At 39.4% G+C, this 16,980-nt stretch overlaps 1 protein-coding gene across 1 annotated transcript in view; it reads left to right on the top strand.

Annotated features, from left to right (window-relative positions):
- The window catches only part of LOC111871209 (disheveled-associated activator of morphogenesis 1), a 47,956-nt gene extending 34,094 nt beyond the window's left edge, over positions 1-13,862 (top strand). Inside the window, exons 14-21 of the mRNA XM_023864130.2 lie at positions 1-219; positions 1,693-1,829; positions 3,219-3,380; positions 5,003-5,306; positions 5,806-5,867; positions 7,914-8,106; positions 8,767-8,937; positions 13,291-13,862. Of these exons, the coding sequence (XP_023719898.1) occupies positions 1-219; positions 1,693-1,829; positions 3,219-3,380; positions 5,003-5,306; positions 5,806-5,867; positions 7,914-8,106; positions 8,767-8,937; positions 13,291-13,605 (1,563 nt within the window). The 3' untranslated portion in view covers positions 13,606-13,862. The remainder of the gene's footprint in view (positions 220-1,692; positions 1,830-3,218; positions 3,381-5,002; positions 5,307-5,805; positions 5,868-7,913; positions 8,107-8,766; positions 8,938-13,290) is intronic.
- The last annotated feature ends 3,118 nt before the right edge of the window (positions 13,863-16,980 follow it).

Genomic DNA, 16,980 nt, shown 5'->3' with positions numbered 1-16,980 from the left:
CCGTCAGCCCAAGTCTCTGCATGCAACCGGCCCGAAGTGCCTAAGAAGAATGTGCCACAACCTTCAAACCCCCTGAAGTCTTTCAACTGGTCCAAACTGCCTGACGCCAAGGTTACAGGCACAATATGGTCAGAACTGGATGACACGAAGCACTACATTTCCATGGAACTGGAGAGTATTGACAGGCTCTTCTGTGCCTACCAGAAGAATGGTGTTGCAGTAAGTATGACAAAACACAGTGCCTGTGAACCCATTTCATTAGGCAAAATATTGTGGGAAAAAGTATGAGGCGGCAGACGTTTTCTGTACCAATGGGCCGCACCATAGCTCAAGTGGTTAGTTGCTGGCTTCCCACTGTGGCAGCCTGGGTTCAATCCCGGGTCTGGTCAAGTGGGATTTGTGGTGGACAAAGTGACGCTGGGGCAGGTTTTATCTGAGTACTTCGGTTTCCCCTGCCAATCTTCATTCCATCAATCATAATCAGCCCGTGCAGTTACAATAGGCCAATCAGTGGCCACTGTACCGAGTGGACCCAGTTGGACTCCATCCCCCACTAAGCGAATTTCTGTACCAATAATGTTTGAAGATAAATTCACAGAAAAATGCATTCGGTAAATGTAAGATTGTCCCTTTGCTTAATGAAGCTCCGCTACATGAAAATGTATGGGAGAGTGGAGGTATAGCTTCATGCGTTCTTAACGTCAGTAATAGATGGAGATGAGTGGACGTGCTGTACCTCTGTCAAGAATTGATCCCGGGCCATTTGGCTCTGAGCCAGTAAATTAATTGACTGAGCTACCCTAGCTCAGGTGTTCAGTGCTCCAAAAATGTGACCAAGATAGTGGTTTGTGTGTTCTATATGGATACAGTTAATCCTATGAGATGCATAATCTAGATCTGATGTGCAGACCAGTAACCTGTATTTTATAGTGTTTCTGCAGCAAGTTGAATAAGACTGGTGTTAGCGAATACAATTGGCCTGCGTAGTGGAAAGCCCATGTCTTGACACGCTTGCCAAATATTCCTTCTGTATTTGTTGGGTCTTAACCTGTATTTTATAGTGTTTCTGCAGCAAGTTGAATAAGACTGGTGTTAGCGAATACAATTGGCCTGCGTAGTGGAAAGCCCATGTCTTGACACGCTTGCCAAATATTCCTTCTGTATTTGTTGGGTCTTAAAAGTATCTGACATATGTATCAATACCTTATAGAAGATCGATAATTTGAGTCAGTGATGCATTGCCTTGCAGTTAAGGTACAGTGCTTATCATATGTTCACATAAACAAAAACAAAACAAAAACTCCATGGCCTGTATTCTGCAAGCGAACTATACTGACCGAGCGATCGCCACTTGTTAGCGAAGTTAGTGCCAACTTTTGTGGATAGAGGGTATCACGTGGTCTGCACAATTGATCCCCACTTCCATTAATTTCGGTTTTCTAGACTGGAGCTGATATTTCCTTGAAATAACTCCTCAGTTAACCTCACAAGGCTGAGTGGACCCCATTCCAGACCCACTACTTCTCAGAAAATCTGGTAGCTCCGGGAATCGAACCCGGGACCTCTGGATCTGTAGCCAGGAACTCTGACCACTAGACCCCAGAGGCTGTCATTATATGTCACATACTTTCAATATGTGTGGAATATTGTTACACCTGTCATTATTACATCTGTTACAAATCTCTTTTGCAGAATGATGGATCTATAGAAGATTTGCGGCAAATTGGGAAAATCCGAGCCAAGATTTTGTCTGTAATAGATGGAAGGAGGGCTCAGAATTGCACAATTCTGCTCTCCAAGTTGAAGATGTCTGATGAGGATATTTCCAAGTAAGGGTTACCATCTTGATTATCTTACCAACTAACACATTTCTGTCTTATTTTAACCCTTTGAAGCACAATGGTAATTATATGTACCATTTGCTGTGCATTAAGCAACTCTGCTTTTTGTCCACATAGTATATTTTGTATTTCATCTGAATGTCATGGTGAGCATCATTAGCCACTTGGTATTTGTAATGGAAAAAAAAATGTTTTCTGTGAGGTCAGCACTGAATTTTTAAACATTATTTAGATGATCTTCCAGCTTTGCTATATTATTTTGTTTGCTTGGCTGCAAGCCAGAAATTAGTATTTATCTGGAATGTTACCTGACAAAGGTTTTCTTGATTTCCTTGTCTTCAAGCAAATGTTGAGATGGTGCCCAAGTTCCAGGCTGCTACTGTGTGCTTCTCATGCAGCCCTCCTGGTTGGAATTCTTCAGAATTAAACCCCTCTCCTATAAAGGCCCCCAAATTCTCTTTCCTGATTATGCTGTGGGAACATCCCACATTATCACGCATTTCTGCAATGCTCGCTCTTCACATCACTTTTCACCATCACGCGCGCTAACCAATCAGATTGCTTCAAACATTCGTATTTATACTGCGCTCGCTGCTAGCCCGCATCTTCACCATTACGCGCGCTAGCCAATTAATTCTTCCTCCTCAATTTCAAGTTGCGCTCCGCCCCACTGAGCAGTATATAAAAATGGGGCAGCTCCAACGCCGGATCATTCAGTTCATCAGTTTGACTTCAGTTCATCATCAGTCTACGAGCTAGCCACACCAAGAGCCCTACAATGCAATTCAAAAAAGAAAAGCCACTGCTTCTAACCATCCCAGCGTCTTCACTTTCATAATGCTCTTAATAGAAGGATGAGTAGGAAAAGCCTTCTAAGAAAATGATATTCTTCCTTCCCCACCAAAATGAAGTCTTTGGCACTTCTGTATCTGTCCTTTTCACCCCCTTTCATCTACTGTTCATTGGTTCTTCCTTACAGTGTTTCCTAAGGTCCCTTATTTGTCATGTTGATGGGCTGGGTGCCATGAACGGCTTAGAGAGAACTTGGATCTCTGCTAAAGTTCCCAGGTTGCAGCCAGGTCTCAGTGGCTGCCTTAACTTTAGCCATTCCCTATGCAGCCTGAGCTTTAATGAGTGACAGCTCTATGTATAAATATAGCATGTGAATGCAGCACTCATCACACTAACCCCTGGAGGCAGACAGTCCCTGAAGCATCAGACTTAAACTCCACACTGATATGGCTGGTCACCTGAGAAGACTTCATCCTGTAATATCATTGTAAATGCTTTGAAGTAGCAGGCGTTCCATGTTCCCAAAAGCCTGCCACTGAATATAACCGAGCTGCTGTGTTCTGATAGTCACATATGTGATTTTAGAGCAATTTTGAGCATGGACAACAAAGACCAGCTGCCGATTGACATGGTTGAGCAGCTGCTCAAGTTCATTCCGAGCGCAGAGGAAGCAGCTCTGCTAGAGGAACATAGTGATGAGATAGACAGCCTTGCCAGAGCAGACAGGTTCCTCTATGAGATTTCCAAGTGAGTATACTTGACATATTCATTGCAAATGATGTGCTGTGCAGCCTTCTCATACCAGTGTTTGTACACATTCTTGATGTCAAATGTGATTTTGTGCGTTAGTTGACTGACAGCCAGTTATATATTTAGAGAATACAAGTAGAAGTTCTAGTTCTTCATGTGGGTTATTACTGCTCTCCTTGTTAATATTACAATGCAAAGTAGCAAAAATTGCAAAGTTTATTCATATAATTAAAAAGTAAAGCTTGGAAATGAGGATTCAGATTGATCCACAACCTCTACTGCGATACTTACACTAGATTTTAACATTTGCTGTATATATTGGCAAGAGTGCAGGGTAAATTTCTGTATTAGATCTGTGGTAGAAATGGAGCAGTTATGTTGTATACACAGTAGATTGAGAATTAGGGTTTTATTTTTGGGTCAGAATGAATTCATGATATTTTCAGAGTTAACAAGATGTCTGCTGAAATTGATTCTTGCATTATGTTGCAAGAAAGTGAGTCTGTGTTAGGATGTAACAGAACAATAAGAATAATGATGAGGGAATTCCCTGCTGTAGTTTCATATCCAGATGTAATTTTCAGGCAGATGGTAAGGGTACTCAGTTCAGGACATGTTTCCAGTGAAGTCTGCTGCTCTGCCTTGTTCAGAGCAGTGCTGAAGGCAGTGGAGGATAAACTCTATTTGCATTGACTAATAGAAGAGTGAAACTGCTACTTATTGTTTTATATGGGCTAGAAACTTAAGTCTCTAATTTGGGGTGTGTTTTGTGTCATATTTCAATACAGAAATTAAGTGAAGAATTTTTTAAGAATATTTGATCCCGTTAAGGATGTGACACTGTGTACTCTGGTGGAAGATTACCACCATTTTGCAGGATTGTACTGTTTCCATCCTCTGGGTTGAAGAGTAAACGAAGCAGGCATCAAGCTGCCACTTCTGTTGATATTTCCTCCTTATTTGGTTTATCCAGCAACCAGACATGTCTCTCTGTGTGTCTTCCTAAAGTTGGTCCTCATATGGGTTCCACCCCCATTTTGTTTGTTCATTCCTTCTTTCCTTTCATGTGACAACTTTCTCAGTGTACTGATTCAGTCTTGATCTTGGTCTTCCTCTTGGACACTTTCCATACTTTGATTATCAGAACATTCATTGGAATCTTATCTTCATTCATTCTTAAGACTTTTCTGTATCACATCATTCTGTTGTTTATCAGCTTGTGAAAAGCCTGTTCAGACGCAGCAGGTAATTCATTTTCTCATATCTTGATCCTTCAGGCCTGACTTCATTTCCTTTATTGCTTTTGTACCTCTACCTCATTCTGTCCCTTCACTGTCGCAGCACATCACTGCCCTCTATTTGGCACAGTTTTGAACACAGAACTGCCACCTGTGTAAGTGCATAGAACTTATGATGGCATGGGAATGACATTACATACACACACAGTTATAAAGCATATAATTATATAATGAATCATACTTTTTATATAGATAGTATGTATCTTCAAATTCTCTCCTAATTTTTTTATTTCGTGTAGTCTCTCTCCTGATTTCTCCCTTCATGCTATTTCCGTTACATTTCATTTGTTAATCACCTGAACTAAGTGTCCCTTTTGCTAGGATTCCACACTATGAACAGAGACTGCGGAGCCTTCATTACAAAAAGAGGTTTAATGTGTGGATTGGGGAAGTCCAGCCCCGCATCAAGTCTGTGATGGAAGCGTCACGGGAAGTGGCACGTTCACGTCGACTGCGTCGGCTGCTGGAGTTGGTTCTGGCACTGGGTAATTACATGAACAGGGGAGCTCGAGGTAATGCATCTGGCTTCAGGCTCACATCGCTGAATCGTCTCGCAGACACCAAGTCCAGTGCGGTTAAGGGCACCACCTTGCTGCATTATCTGGTTGAGATCTTGGAGAAGAAGGTACAGATCAGTTGCTTAGTCACTTATGTCACTCAGCCCCCAGCTGCCTGTAGGACAGTGCATTCCATATGTTGATTACGTGCACTAAAAATGAGCAGCTGAGTATTCTATAGTTATTGAGCAGTAGTGCCAACACTTCACTTTTTTTGCTGTTACTCAAACCAAGATAGAAGTAGTGTCTGAATCTTATGGTTAGTCGAAGTTTCATACTCTAAATGATGTTATTTGTTGAATTAAAGTTCACAAAAGATGGGAAAATAATAGGCACATTATTTACAGTGGACTTTGGTTGGTGTCAGAAAATATATTCATTTAATACAGGAATGGTAAATTATTGCATGAAACAGTGAATGTATCACTTCTAATAGGATTTATGTAATTTATATATACTGGTTTGAGAAATGTGAACTGGGTATAGAAACATGAGCAGGATATACCTGTACATGCATCCTTTTAGCATTGATTATTGATGTTGATTTGAGTAATTGTTTTATTTCAGTTCAGGGATGTTCTGAAGCTTGAAGAAGACATTCCTCATGTGAGGGAAGCTGCAAAAGTTAAGTAAGTAGAATGTCTGTTTCTTTATATTAGTATTTATGGAGAACTTCCAGCTGTGTGACCAAAGAGTCTGTGTAGCCTATCGATACATGAGAACTGCCAAGGAATTAGTTGTGTGGCACTTGCTTAGCTGTGAACCCCACCCCCAGTGATTAGTAAACCATGCTTTCAGAAAGGCAGCTGGATAGATGTACCCCCGGGAGGGTTTTGAAGCTCCGCACGGAGTACATGAGGTAGTTAGTTAGTTAGTTAGTTAGTTAGTTAGTTAGTTATTAGAGAGGGTGGGTTTCCCCATGCACTTAGACCTATAGTGGTCCATTGTGCTTCCCTCTATGATTTCTACCAGCCTCTATATCCTACCGGTATTGGTGCTTACCATCAGTCCCGCCCAGCCAGCGAGACCGGCTCTACTGGCTGAGAAGTATCTATAATGCTTCGCCCATCTACCGGAGGTATTAGTGACTGCTGTTGGGCGGCAAACGTCCGCAATTTTGCTCAGTGACCTCCTTTGGAGGTATGAGGTTCTTTTACATGCCCTAAAGCTACGACACGGGACCCACGGCTTAAAGTCCCTCCCGGAGGACTTGTTCCCTGAATTTTTCTGCCCTTAAAAATTCGACGACCTCCGCCGGGTATTTGAACCCGCGTACTACGAGTCATGAGGTGGGAACGTTACCTCTAGACTACGGAGGCCGCTGAGTACATGAGGTATGTTCAGTACATTACCAAAGGCCAGTAAAACTGAATACACAGCTTTTTCTGAGCATGGAATAAATTAATTTAAAATGAAATAGCCTATATATGAGTAACATACCTCTTTTCTAAAGGACATGCTTTGAAATAAAGGCTAGGCCATTACAGCAGGAACTTCGCCTGTCATTCACCAGGCATGCTCGGCTTCCCTGCTCATATGTATATTTTGTTAACAGCGATAAATATTTGTTATAGTTTGACATGCTTGTCACTCCGTACCACCAGGTTCAACATCCCACAAGGTCTTTTGTGGTTTTCCTCAGTCCCTCAAGCCAAATGGCAGGCTGATACCACAAATTGATCACTGCCACTTCCTTCCAAATTCCTTTTGGTTTGTCAGCCTGCCATTCAACACTGTGCAGTCTAGATACTGACAGCTTATTAAAAAGAGCAATAGATTGGATATCTATTTGGAACCACCTCAGTTTGAATCTCAGGCAGGACACCTGCCATCCTGACTGTCGTTCTCATGATTTTCCTCAGTCCCTCCAGGCAAATGCCAAAACATAGAAATAAGAAAGCATGATATGACCATGTGTTTGAAGGATCTTCCCTCTGCTCACAGATAATGAGTAATTTTAACAGAAAGGTCTGGATCTGTGGCTTGATTAGAAACTTGCATTTAGACTGTTTACCAGTCACGGTCATGGACATGTGTGCTGATAGAAGCATACATCCTGCCTAAGCCTTTCAAGCATATAATGTAGAAGAACTTTAGTATCATCTGCCACAATTAATTTACCGAAACATAGTGAGCATAGTACATCTCACCCTTAAAATCACCGTGTTGACTATATGTACAAACTTCTTTGACATTGAAGAACTGTGCATTTTTACTTCACATTGTATTTATGTATTTTGTATGATTTTCAGAATAAACAGTGATTATTTCAGTAATCAGCATTAAGTGCTTGGTCTTTGTAACAGAAATGAAATATTTTTCTATCAGGAAGGAACTGAATTTTTAAATATTATCCTGGTGAATTGTAGGCTTTGAAGGATTAGGTTATAAGGGCTGGTAGTGAATTTAAATGGTATAGCTAACGGTTAACACATTAGGCAAGCTGTTGGTCAGTGTCTCATATTACGTTCATTGTTTATAATTTTTTTTCATATACCTATTTTTCTTGTTTAATTCCACTTGTCAATGGAGAACAAATTATTTAACCAGTGCCTATACCACTTCTTATTTAAAAGGCAGTTTAGCAGTTGTTCTTGTAGTTATGCGATGTCAAGATAATACTTGTAGCGCAAAGGTTATGAAGTAATGTTTATGGATGTGGTTTGTGCATGAAGCATGGGGGAGTTGGAGAAGGACATGGGCTTCCTGCGCAATGGCCTGAAAGAGGTTGAGCGGGAGATCGAGTTCCACCGGTCACAGCCCGTAGCTACTGGAGACCGGTTCCTGCCTGTCATGAAGGAATTTCTCTCCTCAGCAACTTGCCGCTTCTCAGAACTGGAGGACCTTTTCCAGGACATGAAAACCAGGGTCAGTTTGCTCTGTCTGCTTCTTAGCGTGGTTGTCAGAGACTAATGAAATCATCAGTGTGGGCCATATTAATTCCAGTTATCCTAAAATGACATGAGAACTCTGTGACTGTAGTTAGCCTCCTGGTCAAGATTGATAATGGAAATATTCTATTGAAATCAAGAGCCCCAACGTCTGTATTGTGTGTTTGTTAATGCAGATCACAATTTTGCAGTGTGATGTTGTGTAGTGTGGTAAGTAGTCTGATAGAATGCTTCCTAGGAAATGCTGGTAACCATCTACCAGACTACATGGCATCATGCCCCTAAGTGTTAACATTCACTGCCATGAGAAACTCAAAGCTTACATGACAAAAATTCTGCCTGTGTGTGATACTCACAGGTAGTGTGGATGAAGGTGAAGCTCCAGAAATTTTTTACTTTGGTGAGAAATGGGATCTTATGGACTGTTTCAGTTTGATTGAACTGCAAATCCATTCCATCCATTCATCTATTTCAATTTAATGAACCTGTAAAGCTTCTGGGTCCATTTGTGGAAGCTCTAGTACTGTGCCATCCATTTACTTCTTTTACTTTGACTGAGATGTAAAACTGGTTGTTCCGTTGAATTGATCCATTTTGATGAAGCTGTAAAACTGTTTTATCTGTTGAATTCTTTCAGTTTGATCGAGCTGTAAGACTGTTTGGTGAGGATAACTCGACAATTCAGCCAGATGATTTCTATGGAATATTTGATGCATTCCTCACAGCATTCATCGAGGCTCGCCAAGACAATGAGAACATGAAACGTCGCCGAGAAGAAGAGGAAAAGAGAGCTGTCCAGGAAGCAGAAGTAAGTCTTAAGTCTCATTTATATCCTTGTCTTCATGATATGCTTAACGTGCCAGGATGGAATAGAAGGGAAGTGCACTCACCAGCCTATCAGATGATAAATGAGGATCTCTTTGAATGAATACTTTTGTTTCTCAAAAGTGCTTTTGTCTGGCAGTACATTGTGACAGTGCATTAGACACTTGGGTTGTTACTACATAACAGAATTATGTACAGACATGACGATATCTTATGTTATCATCAGTGAAATTAGTTCTGAAATGTTATGCAAACAATTTTGGCAAGATGTTAAAGCTATACTGAGGTGTTGCACTGAAATCTCGTTAATTTTAAACACAAATGACTAACACTGAGGAAATAGGTTCATTGCAGATCATCTTCTGTAGCAGCAAATGTTACTGCTTCAGTTGGATGGCAGGATATCTTGACTAGCTGCTTGTGATTGTCCTCAGTCCTTTCAGGAAAATGCCTTGATAGTACATTAAAGCAGATCAGGAACACTTCTTTTAGCATCTTTGAAAGATTGTTTTAAACTACTTTGACTTCACTGATATTGAGAGATGTAATTGTTTCACAGAGGTTGTGTGTACTTTCTTCCACTATGGTGGGATTATCTGAATACCCTTTGTTTTGTGTTTCTTTTTTTTTTGGGGTGGGGGGGGTTCCCCCACAGATTAAAATCACAAGGATTTAAGTCTGGAGACCTTTCAGGCCATGATCTGCAACATCTTCAAATACATGGTTTCCAACATTAATGGAAAAATTAGCAGTGTATTATGTAGCATTATCTTTCATAATTGTATAATTTCTTGATCCATAAAGATGTCCGATGAATATCACTTGACATTCTACTGAGAATTAATAATCTGTTAAAGAAATATAGGCCCTGCTATTCATGTAACAGTAATGGCATGCCACACACCAATCTTCTGACCATGAGGGGTGTGTCAGAAGTCTGTCTCAGATGAATACTGCTTCAGTGTCTGTTCGTCTGGTCATTGATATGTTCACTGAACTGGAACCAAACTTGATCAGGAAAAAAATGGAAGTTTCAGGTCAAGGAGAAGCTGGGACTTGAATAACAGAATATTTAGGGCAGAACTTCTTTAAATGATTTATGTGATTTATTTTTCTTATAAATATCCCACAGAAAAACCTTTTGAACAGTATATTTCACCACCTCCCTCAGCACTGTAAATGAGAACACAAATAATTCTGAATATCTTAGAGAAACAGAAACATAAAAGACAACTGTTGTGCATTACAGTGAGACATTTGCAGCTGCAGTCATAGACATAGAAGATAGTATCAAAGACAGTTCACCGTATTGCTAGGTAATGGTCTCTCTTGAAGTCTTAAAGTACATTCTGCTTCAGCTTGTGTGTTCTTTCAGTCAGGTTAGCTGGATGTAGCTCTTCAAGAAAGACTGTATAAGTAGCTTTGATCTAGATTTGTGTACTGGGACAAGTGCTGTCAAGGTCCTACATACAGGCATATAAAATTAAGTCAGGTTCATCCTAATATTCTGTTTTCTCCATATTCTTATATTTCTTTGGTTTAACAGATTTGCACTTACAGTATAGACTTCATGACTGGTTTCTGTAAACCTGGTGATGGCTGTTTATAGTTGAAATATGTAGTTTGTAATTTAGATATTTAAAAGCAAGAACATTTTTAACATAAGTTTGTGTGACCAGTAATCTCAAATTTTGAAAGGTAAGCACAAACAGCATGCAGTTGCACAAAAAGTTTTAACACATCTTTTTGGAACCTCATAGCAGTAAATCTTTAAAGTACTGGTAACATAAATGTTGGCAGTTTCTTCACCTCATATACACCACCAATGGCAGTAGGTCCCTATATGTGAGAATGGCAAGAATGCTGTGAAGGTAGGAAAGGGTTGCAGAAATGTATCTGAATCCAGGGCCCATCATGCAAGGTGGGAACAGTTAACACGGCTGGACAGACATCTCTGTGTAGCACCGCTGTGTTGTGTATGTTACATGAGTCAGCAGTTTTGTGTCATTAGAATTCAGTTTCTTTGCTGGTTGTATGTAGTGTTTCATATTCATAGTTTTTTTACAAGTGTGTAAATCATTTGAACAGGATCTGTACAGTTTTCTAGTAAAACTAGAAAGAAAGAAAGAAAAAAAAAGAAAAATAAATACCCCTGGTATTTTTTGTTACATCTGTGTTTTTGGGAGAGACTGTGGCGTGTCTATATCTGTTCATTTACTTATGTGTCTCCAGCACGTTTTATGATGCTGTCCAATAGCTCAGAGTATGTAACATCAGCAGCAGGATCGTTTTATCTCCTAGGATGTGAAACTGTGGAGTTCAGCAGATGTACCAGACTACTTGGCTTCATATACCAGAAAGCAGTACTCTGCATAGTAATTGCAGTGAGAACTTCAAATCTTATCACATTAGAATGAACAGTGAATAATGAATTAGTATGAGTTGGTTGAAGCACTATACTACAAGCCGGAAGGTCACGGGTTCAAGTCCCGATGAGGTCATTTGATATTTTTCAGTTGACCTAATCCTTCCGGCCGCAGTATGGCCCTGGGGTCGACTCATCCTCTAACAGAAATGAGTACCAGGAATTAAGTAAATAATTTTCCTGGGGAGTAAAGTGCAGCCGTCACGTAAGGCTGACAACCTACCACCATCTTTGAGCTGATTGTCTGGATAATGTGGGACCCTCAAGGTCTCACAACCCCATGGGCCTTCATGGCCTGGTACAGGGATAGCTTTACTTTTTTTTACTTTTATGGGTGTGAAAGGAAATGATTTATGTCTGTTATGGTATACATCCACAGGATTTGCCTGCAGTAGTGTTTCCCATTCCAGTTTGGGCAGGGGACCTTCTGACACAGAAAATTTTTATGGAACCCTTAATAAAAGACTAGACCACAAATAAGTAAGAATAATAATAATAAACATTAAGCAAGGAGGTGAGATGAACATGTTCTGTAATTGCACATATTTGAAGCTTAAAAACTAATAAGACACATGTATTGCAATCTTGAATACCAACAGTGGTTTTTATTTTTTTCGTTGTACATTATTTTTGTTTGGCTTGATAGAAAGTTGAATTCTCAAGTCTGGCACCATATTTAGCCTGTTTCTAAATTTTGTCTTTGTTGTTGCATAATTCAAGAATCCAGTTTCACAGAACTGTATGCTCAAAAATGAAAATTATTTTTAAGTGAAGCTCACAGTAGTAATATATAAATAATTATTTTCTTATACTATAGTGGGGCTACACCATAGCTCAAGCAGTTAGTCGCTGACTTCCCACCGTGGTGGCCCGTGTTCGATCTCGGGTCTCGTCAAGTGGGATTTGTGGTGGACAAAGTGGCGCTGGGGCGGGTTTTCTCCAAGTACTTCGGTTTCCCCTGCCAATCTTCATTCCACCAATTGCTCCACAATCACCCTCACCTATCATCTGGGGCTGGTACAATAGGCCAGAAGTGGCCACAGTACAAGGGACTTAGTCCCACTCCACTAGCAATAAAGAAATAATATACTGTAGTGGATTTTTCCTGTGGAACTTCTATTTTCATTTTGCAGAATCCTAGGGTTCCGTGGAACATCATCTGGGAAACAATCTCAGAGAGGATAACTGGTCTGTAGGCCAAGATTTGAACCTGGGACCCCTTGGATAGAAAGTAGCAATGTTATCCACCCAATCATTTGATAATATAGACTGGAGGTATTCTGCTGGCAGTTTGCCAATTGGTTTTGTAAATCCCATGAGAGTAGCCCCCCAAACTACCCAAAATATGTGTTAATGCTTTCTTCCTCTTTAAGAAAGCCAGAAGTGATTGCAGAGGAACATACGAAAAGTGCTTTTAAATAGACTCCATAATTTTTCAGTTGATTTTATGCAACACCAATCAGTAACTTGGAAAAGTACCTTTAACTACAGATTTTTCAGTGTTGTTCACATGGTAACACTTTACTGTAAATAAATGTTTTAAATCTTATCTCTCCAATTATTTTTCATGGGCTTGTGTTTCATAGTGTGATCAGTACAAATATTTGTATCAGTGTATTGGAAGAAATATATCTCTTATTATGCAGTCTGCAGGTACATGCCAAAAACACAGTGTTGTTCCTCAGCTGTTTGAAATTGGACAGCCATGAAATAGCTGAAAATAGGTGATGTGAAGATGTGGAGATGCTGGGTGTGGTTTGGGCTTTATGTTACTTAATCTGCAAAGTCAGCAAAAAGAGTGACATGGCAGTTGAAGGTTGTACAGATGGATGTGCTTGGCTGTCTTCTAATATTCATGTCTTAAGTTCCAGTGTTTCTTTTAAAGATTCATGTTTCTTTTTATATACACAGCTGAAGAAGCGGACAATGGAGCGGAAGAACAGCAGGGATGGGATTCTTGCCAAAGTTGGGAACAGCCTTAAGAATGGTTTAACGAACGGACTGTCAGCTGGAGGACGTGAGAGCAGTGGTGATGCGAAGGGAGAATTTGATGACCTTATATCAGCCCTGCGCACAGGGGATGTGTTTGGCGAGGACATGGCAAAATTCAAACGTAGCCGCAAATCCAGAATCTCAAGCAACGGGAACTCACCTCCTCACATGAACAGTTTGAACAGGGAGGATAGTAGAGAGAGGGTTCTCAGTAACAGTAGACGAGGCCAGTAATTTCAAGAGTGCTCGGGAGTGAAGATATTCGTTACCGACTGATGTTTAACTAATTGTGTCTCATCAAAGGCAATTCGAGCTGCAGTCTGCATGTTACATCTGTGTGTATTAAATGTGATATTTTGTTGATGTTCACCAGGTATATGGGACATTGCGATGTTTGCATGAAAGGGTCACTAGTAGCTGAATAACTTAGTTACTCTTCTGGTGACCTAAACTACATCTGACATATAAAGGCTACAGAAGGGCCACTGCACACACTGAGTTACATCAGCCTCAATGGCGTGTTCCCCAACATTGTTTTCATTCTTATTCTAGTATCATTTCCATTTTATACAGGTGGAAGTTTCCTATTTCTTCTTTATTACCACATTCTTTCCTCTTCATTTTATTCCCAGCTTGTTCCTCTTAGTACCTTGTACTGTCTTGCAGAACCATCTTATTCTGAATAATCCTGTGGGTCTCTCTCCTTTAAATTTTATTTCTAATACCCTTCTCGGTATTCTGTTCGTACCCAGACTTTTTATATGGTCAGACCATTGTATTTATTTCTTTTCTAACTCAGTGAACTTTGTATTTGTATTACATATTCCTCTTAGTGCTTGTATCTGTAATTGAGCTGATAAGTGTAACATGTGCAGTATCTTTTACAGAGTCACTTTCATTACTGTATAGCTGCAGTGTGCATTTCAGATGTAGTTCAGTGCTTAAATGAAGTTTGAACAAAACATTATTCTTTATTTTAAGAATCCATCTCTCATCTCAAACATTGTCCTTTTTATGTAGGAAAATATGAACATATTTTTTATTTCTTTTAAGACTTTATATGCCCTTTTTTGGTAAATTTCCTTATTGCCAAACATATATATAAGTGTACATATTGCACCCCCAGAATTAGTATTAATATATTTATCTTCTCTTCCCATGCCTGAAATTTTTTAGTATGTATGTACAAAAGAACTTGTTAGGAGACAAATTGTTTATGTGAGCAAAGTACCATTGAGGATTGCATGGNTCCCCCCCCCCCCCAATTTATTACAACAGTAATTATTCAACATAAATTGTGACTATAATGGAGTTAATGGTGTCTCTGTATGAATATCAGCAGTTTCCAGAATTGACTCAGGTTTCATGGCTGAAAAACATTCTTTTGAGAACTACCCAGTAGGTTGAAAATTATTATAGATGCACTATGAAATGTATGCTTCAACATTTCAAGTTCAGTTCTGATTTAACGCTCCTTACAGAAGTTTGGTAACACAAGTGAGATAAAGTTGAAAATCCCAAAAATTCAAAGTGAGACATTGCTTTTCACTTGCTGTTTCACTTTTAAATGTTCCTGACTTGGTAATTCTAATATTCTTGACGTATGTTATGCGCTACACTGCTCCACAATGATATTTTATTTTATTTCTTTTTGTGTGTTACTTTTCCATCCCCTCAGTCTAGGACTGCATACTCCAGTGTAAAATTGTGGAATGATTGGTGGATGATGAATTGGAAAGGATTTGGAAGGAAGTGTTCTTAGTGTACTCAAGATACTATCCCAGAATTTGACTGGGGGACTAAAGAAATTTACGAAAAGCTTCAATCAAAATAGCTAATGTTTGACTGAGATTTGAACTGATTACTACCTATGTATGAGTATAGAGAATTATTGCCATGCCAATATCCTTGGCCAAGTCTCTTCATATGTTTCCTGTTACAGATTAGAAAAAGTTTCATTATAACATGAAGTGTTAACACCCTGACCACAGAGCCACTAACATACCATCCTTGCCCTGTGCCAGCAGTTTTAAAGGTTTTTGGAAGAAGAAATAGTAACTCTGTTTGTAGTTAGTCTTTATGATATAAACATGAAATTTTCACACTTTCATACAAAAAAGAAAATTGGTACTTATATTTATTTGCAACATTCTCATTGGTACAAACTAATTATTTAAGAACTCTTATGCAAATAAATGTATTTCTTCAACAACTGAATAATTGCACTTCCACACTTCCACATATCCAAGTGTTGCAGCAATATTTGCTCTGTAAGACTGGTCCCAATAATTCATTTCAGTGTGGTAAGACTCAAAGCAGTCCCTGGGACAGAAGCCAGCCTTGGAATTTTGGCACTTTTCTTTAGGGACTTGCCTGTGTGGCTTTATCCTGTCTGCAAAGAACTTAAGTGTGAGTTGGCATTTTCCTTTCTTTTATTGTGCCTGTTGTGAGAATCTTGTGGGAAATGTGATCTTGACTAAGTTCATGGAGTTAGTGAAGTGTGCGCATGTGTTATTCAGTGACACATTGAGGCTGATGATTCACATTAACTGTCAGACACTGAGAGTAAGTAAATCATCTATGAGCACAAACATTAAGCAGCTTTTTTGTATTTGTTTTTGTCTCTCATATTCATCATATATTGTTCCTAAAATGTTGCTAAAGTCATAATTTTTTATGTGTCATATTTCTGCAAACTTTTACTCTCAACTTTATGATGTTTGCTGAGAGATACTGAACCATATTTTAATATGTGACTACATGGGAAGGGTTGAGAAACACCAGAGAGAGAGAATGTATTTGTTCATGTGTGTTTGTATGTGTGCATGTGTTTGTGCATGCATTTGTTTGTTTTGTGTGTGTGTGACTGTTACATGTATGTAAAAAAATGGCCAAATATAGATTCCTTTCCAAGATATGTTCAGTACTCTTTGCATTGAATATTCATGCTCTATGATCAGACTCTATTCTTCTTAGTTGTTTGTGACAAATGTTGAAATTTCTCTACAGGTCTGCCCTCCACCACTGCCAATACAGAAATTGAATCCACTGAATTTCTACCAGTTTCACACTCTTGAATTCCAGGCACAGTATTTTCAGTGTCTAAATCAATGCTTCTTAACCTTTACTGCAGCCTGCCAGTCCCATTATCGAAAGTTATTGATTTAGATCAGTTGTTTAACTATACAATTATATATATATATATATTATTTTCACAGTAAAATTTAGAATACATGAAAATTAAACATATTTTTCAGAATTATTTATTTATTTTAATCTCACAGTAAAATTATGAATACATGAAAAATGCAAACTTGTATTAATTTACCATCTCAGTGGCTCTTATGCTGTTGCTTTTTTTTTCTGATTTATGTTTGAGAAATGAATTTTTCTTCAAATNTTTGGTCCCACATTAGAACTGTCCTCGTACCGGCACTGCAGCTTACTTATATAGCCGCAGGATTGCCTGTTACGTTCCACGTCACAGTAGGAAGCAGTTCCGCGTCACCGCGTGATGTCACCGCGGAGGACCAGGCGGGGCGGGCTTCGTTACCGTGCGGAGAAGGGGGAGGGGAGCGCTGACTCACCCGCCGCGTCACTGCTGGTGGG

Source organism: Cryptotermes secundus, unplaced genomic scaffold, assembly GCF_002891405.2.
Source record: "Cryptotermes secundus unplaced genomic scaffold, Csec_1.0 scaffold573, whole genome shotgun sequence".
Taxonomy (NCBI): domain Eukaryota; kingdom Metazoa; phylum Arthropoda; class Insecta; order Blattodea; family Kalotermitidae; genus Cryptotermes; species Cryptotermes secundus.
The sequence above is the reverse complement of the archived record's forward strand: the minus strand, read 5'-3'. Positions and strand labels throughout refer to the sequence as shown.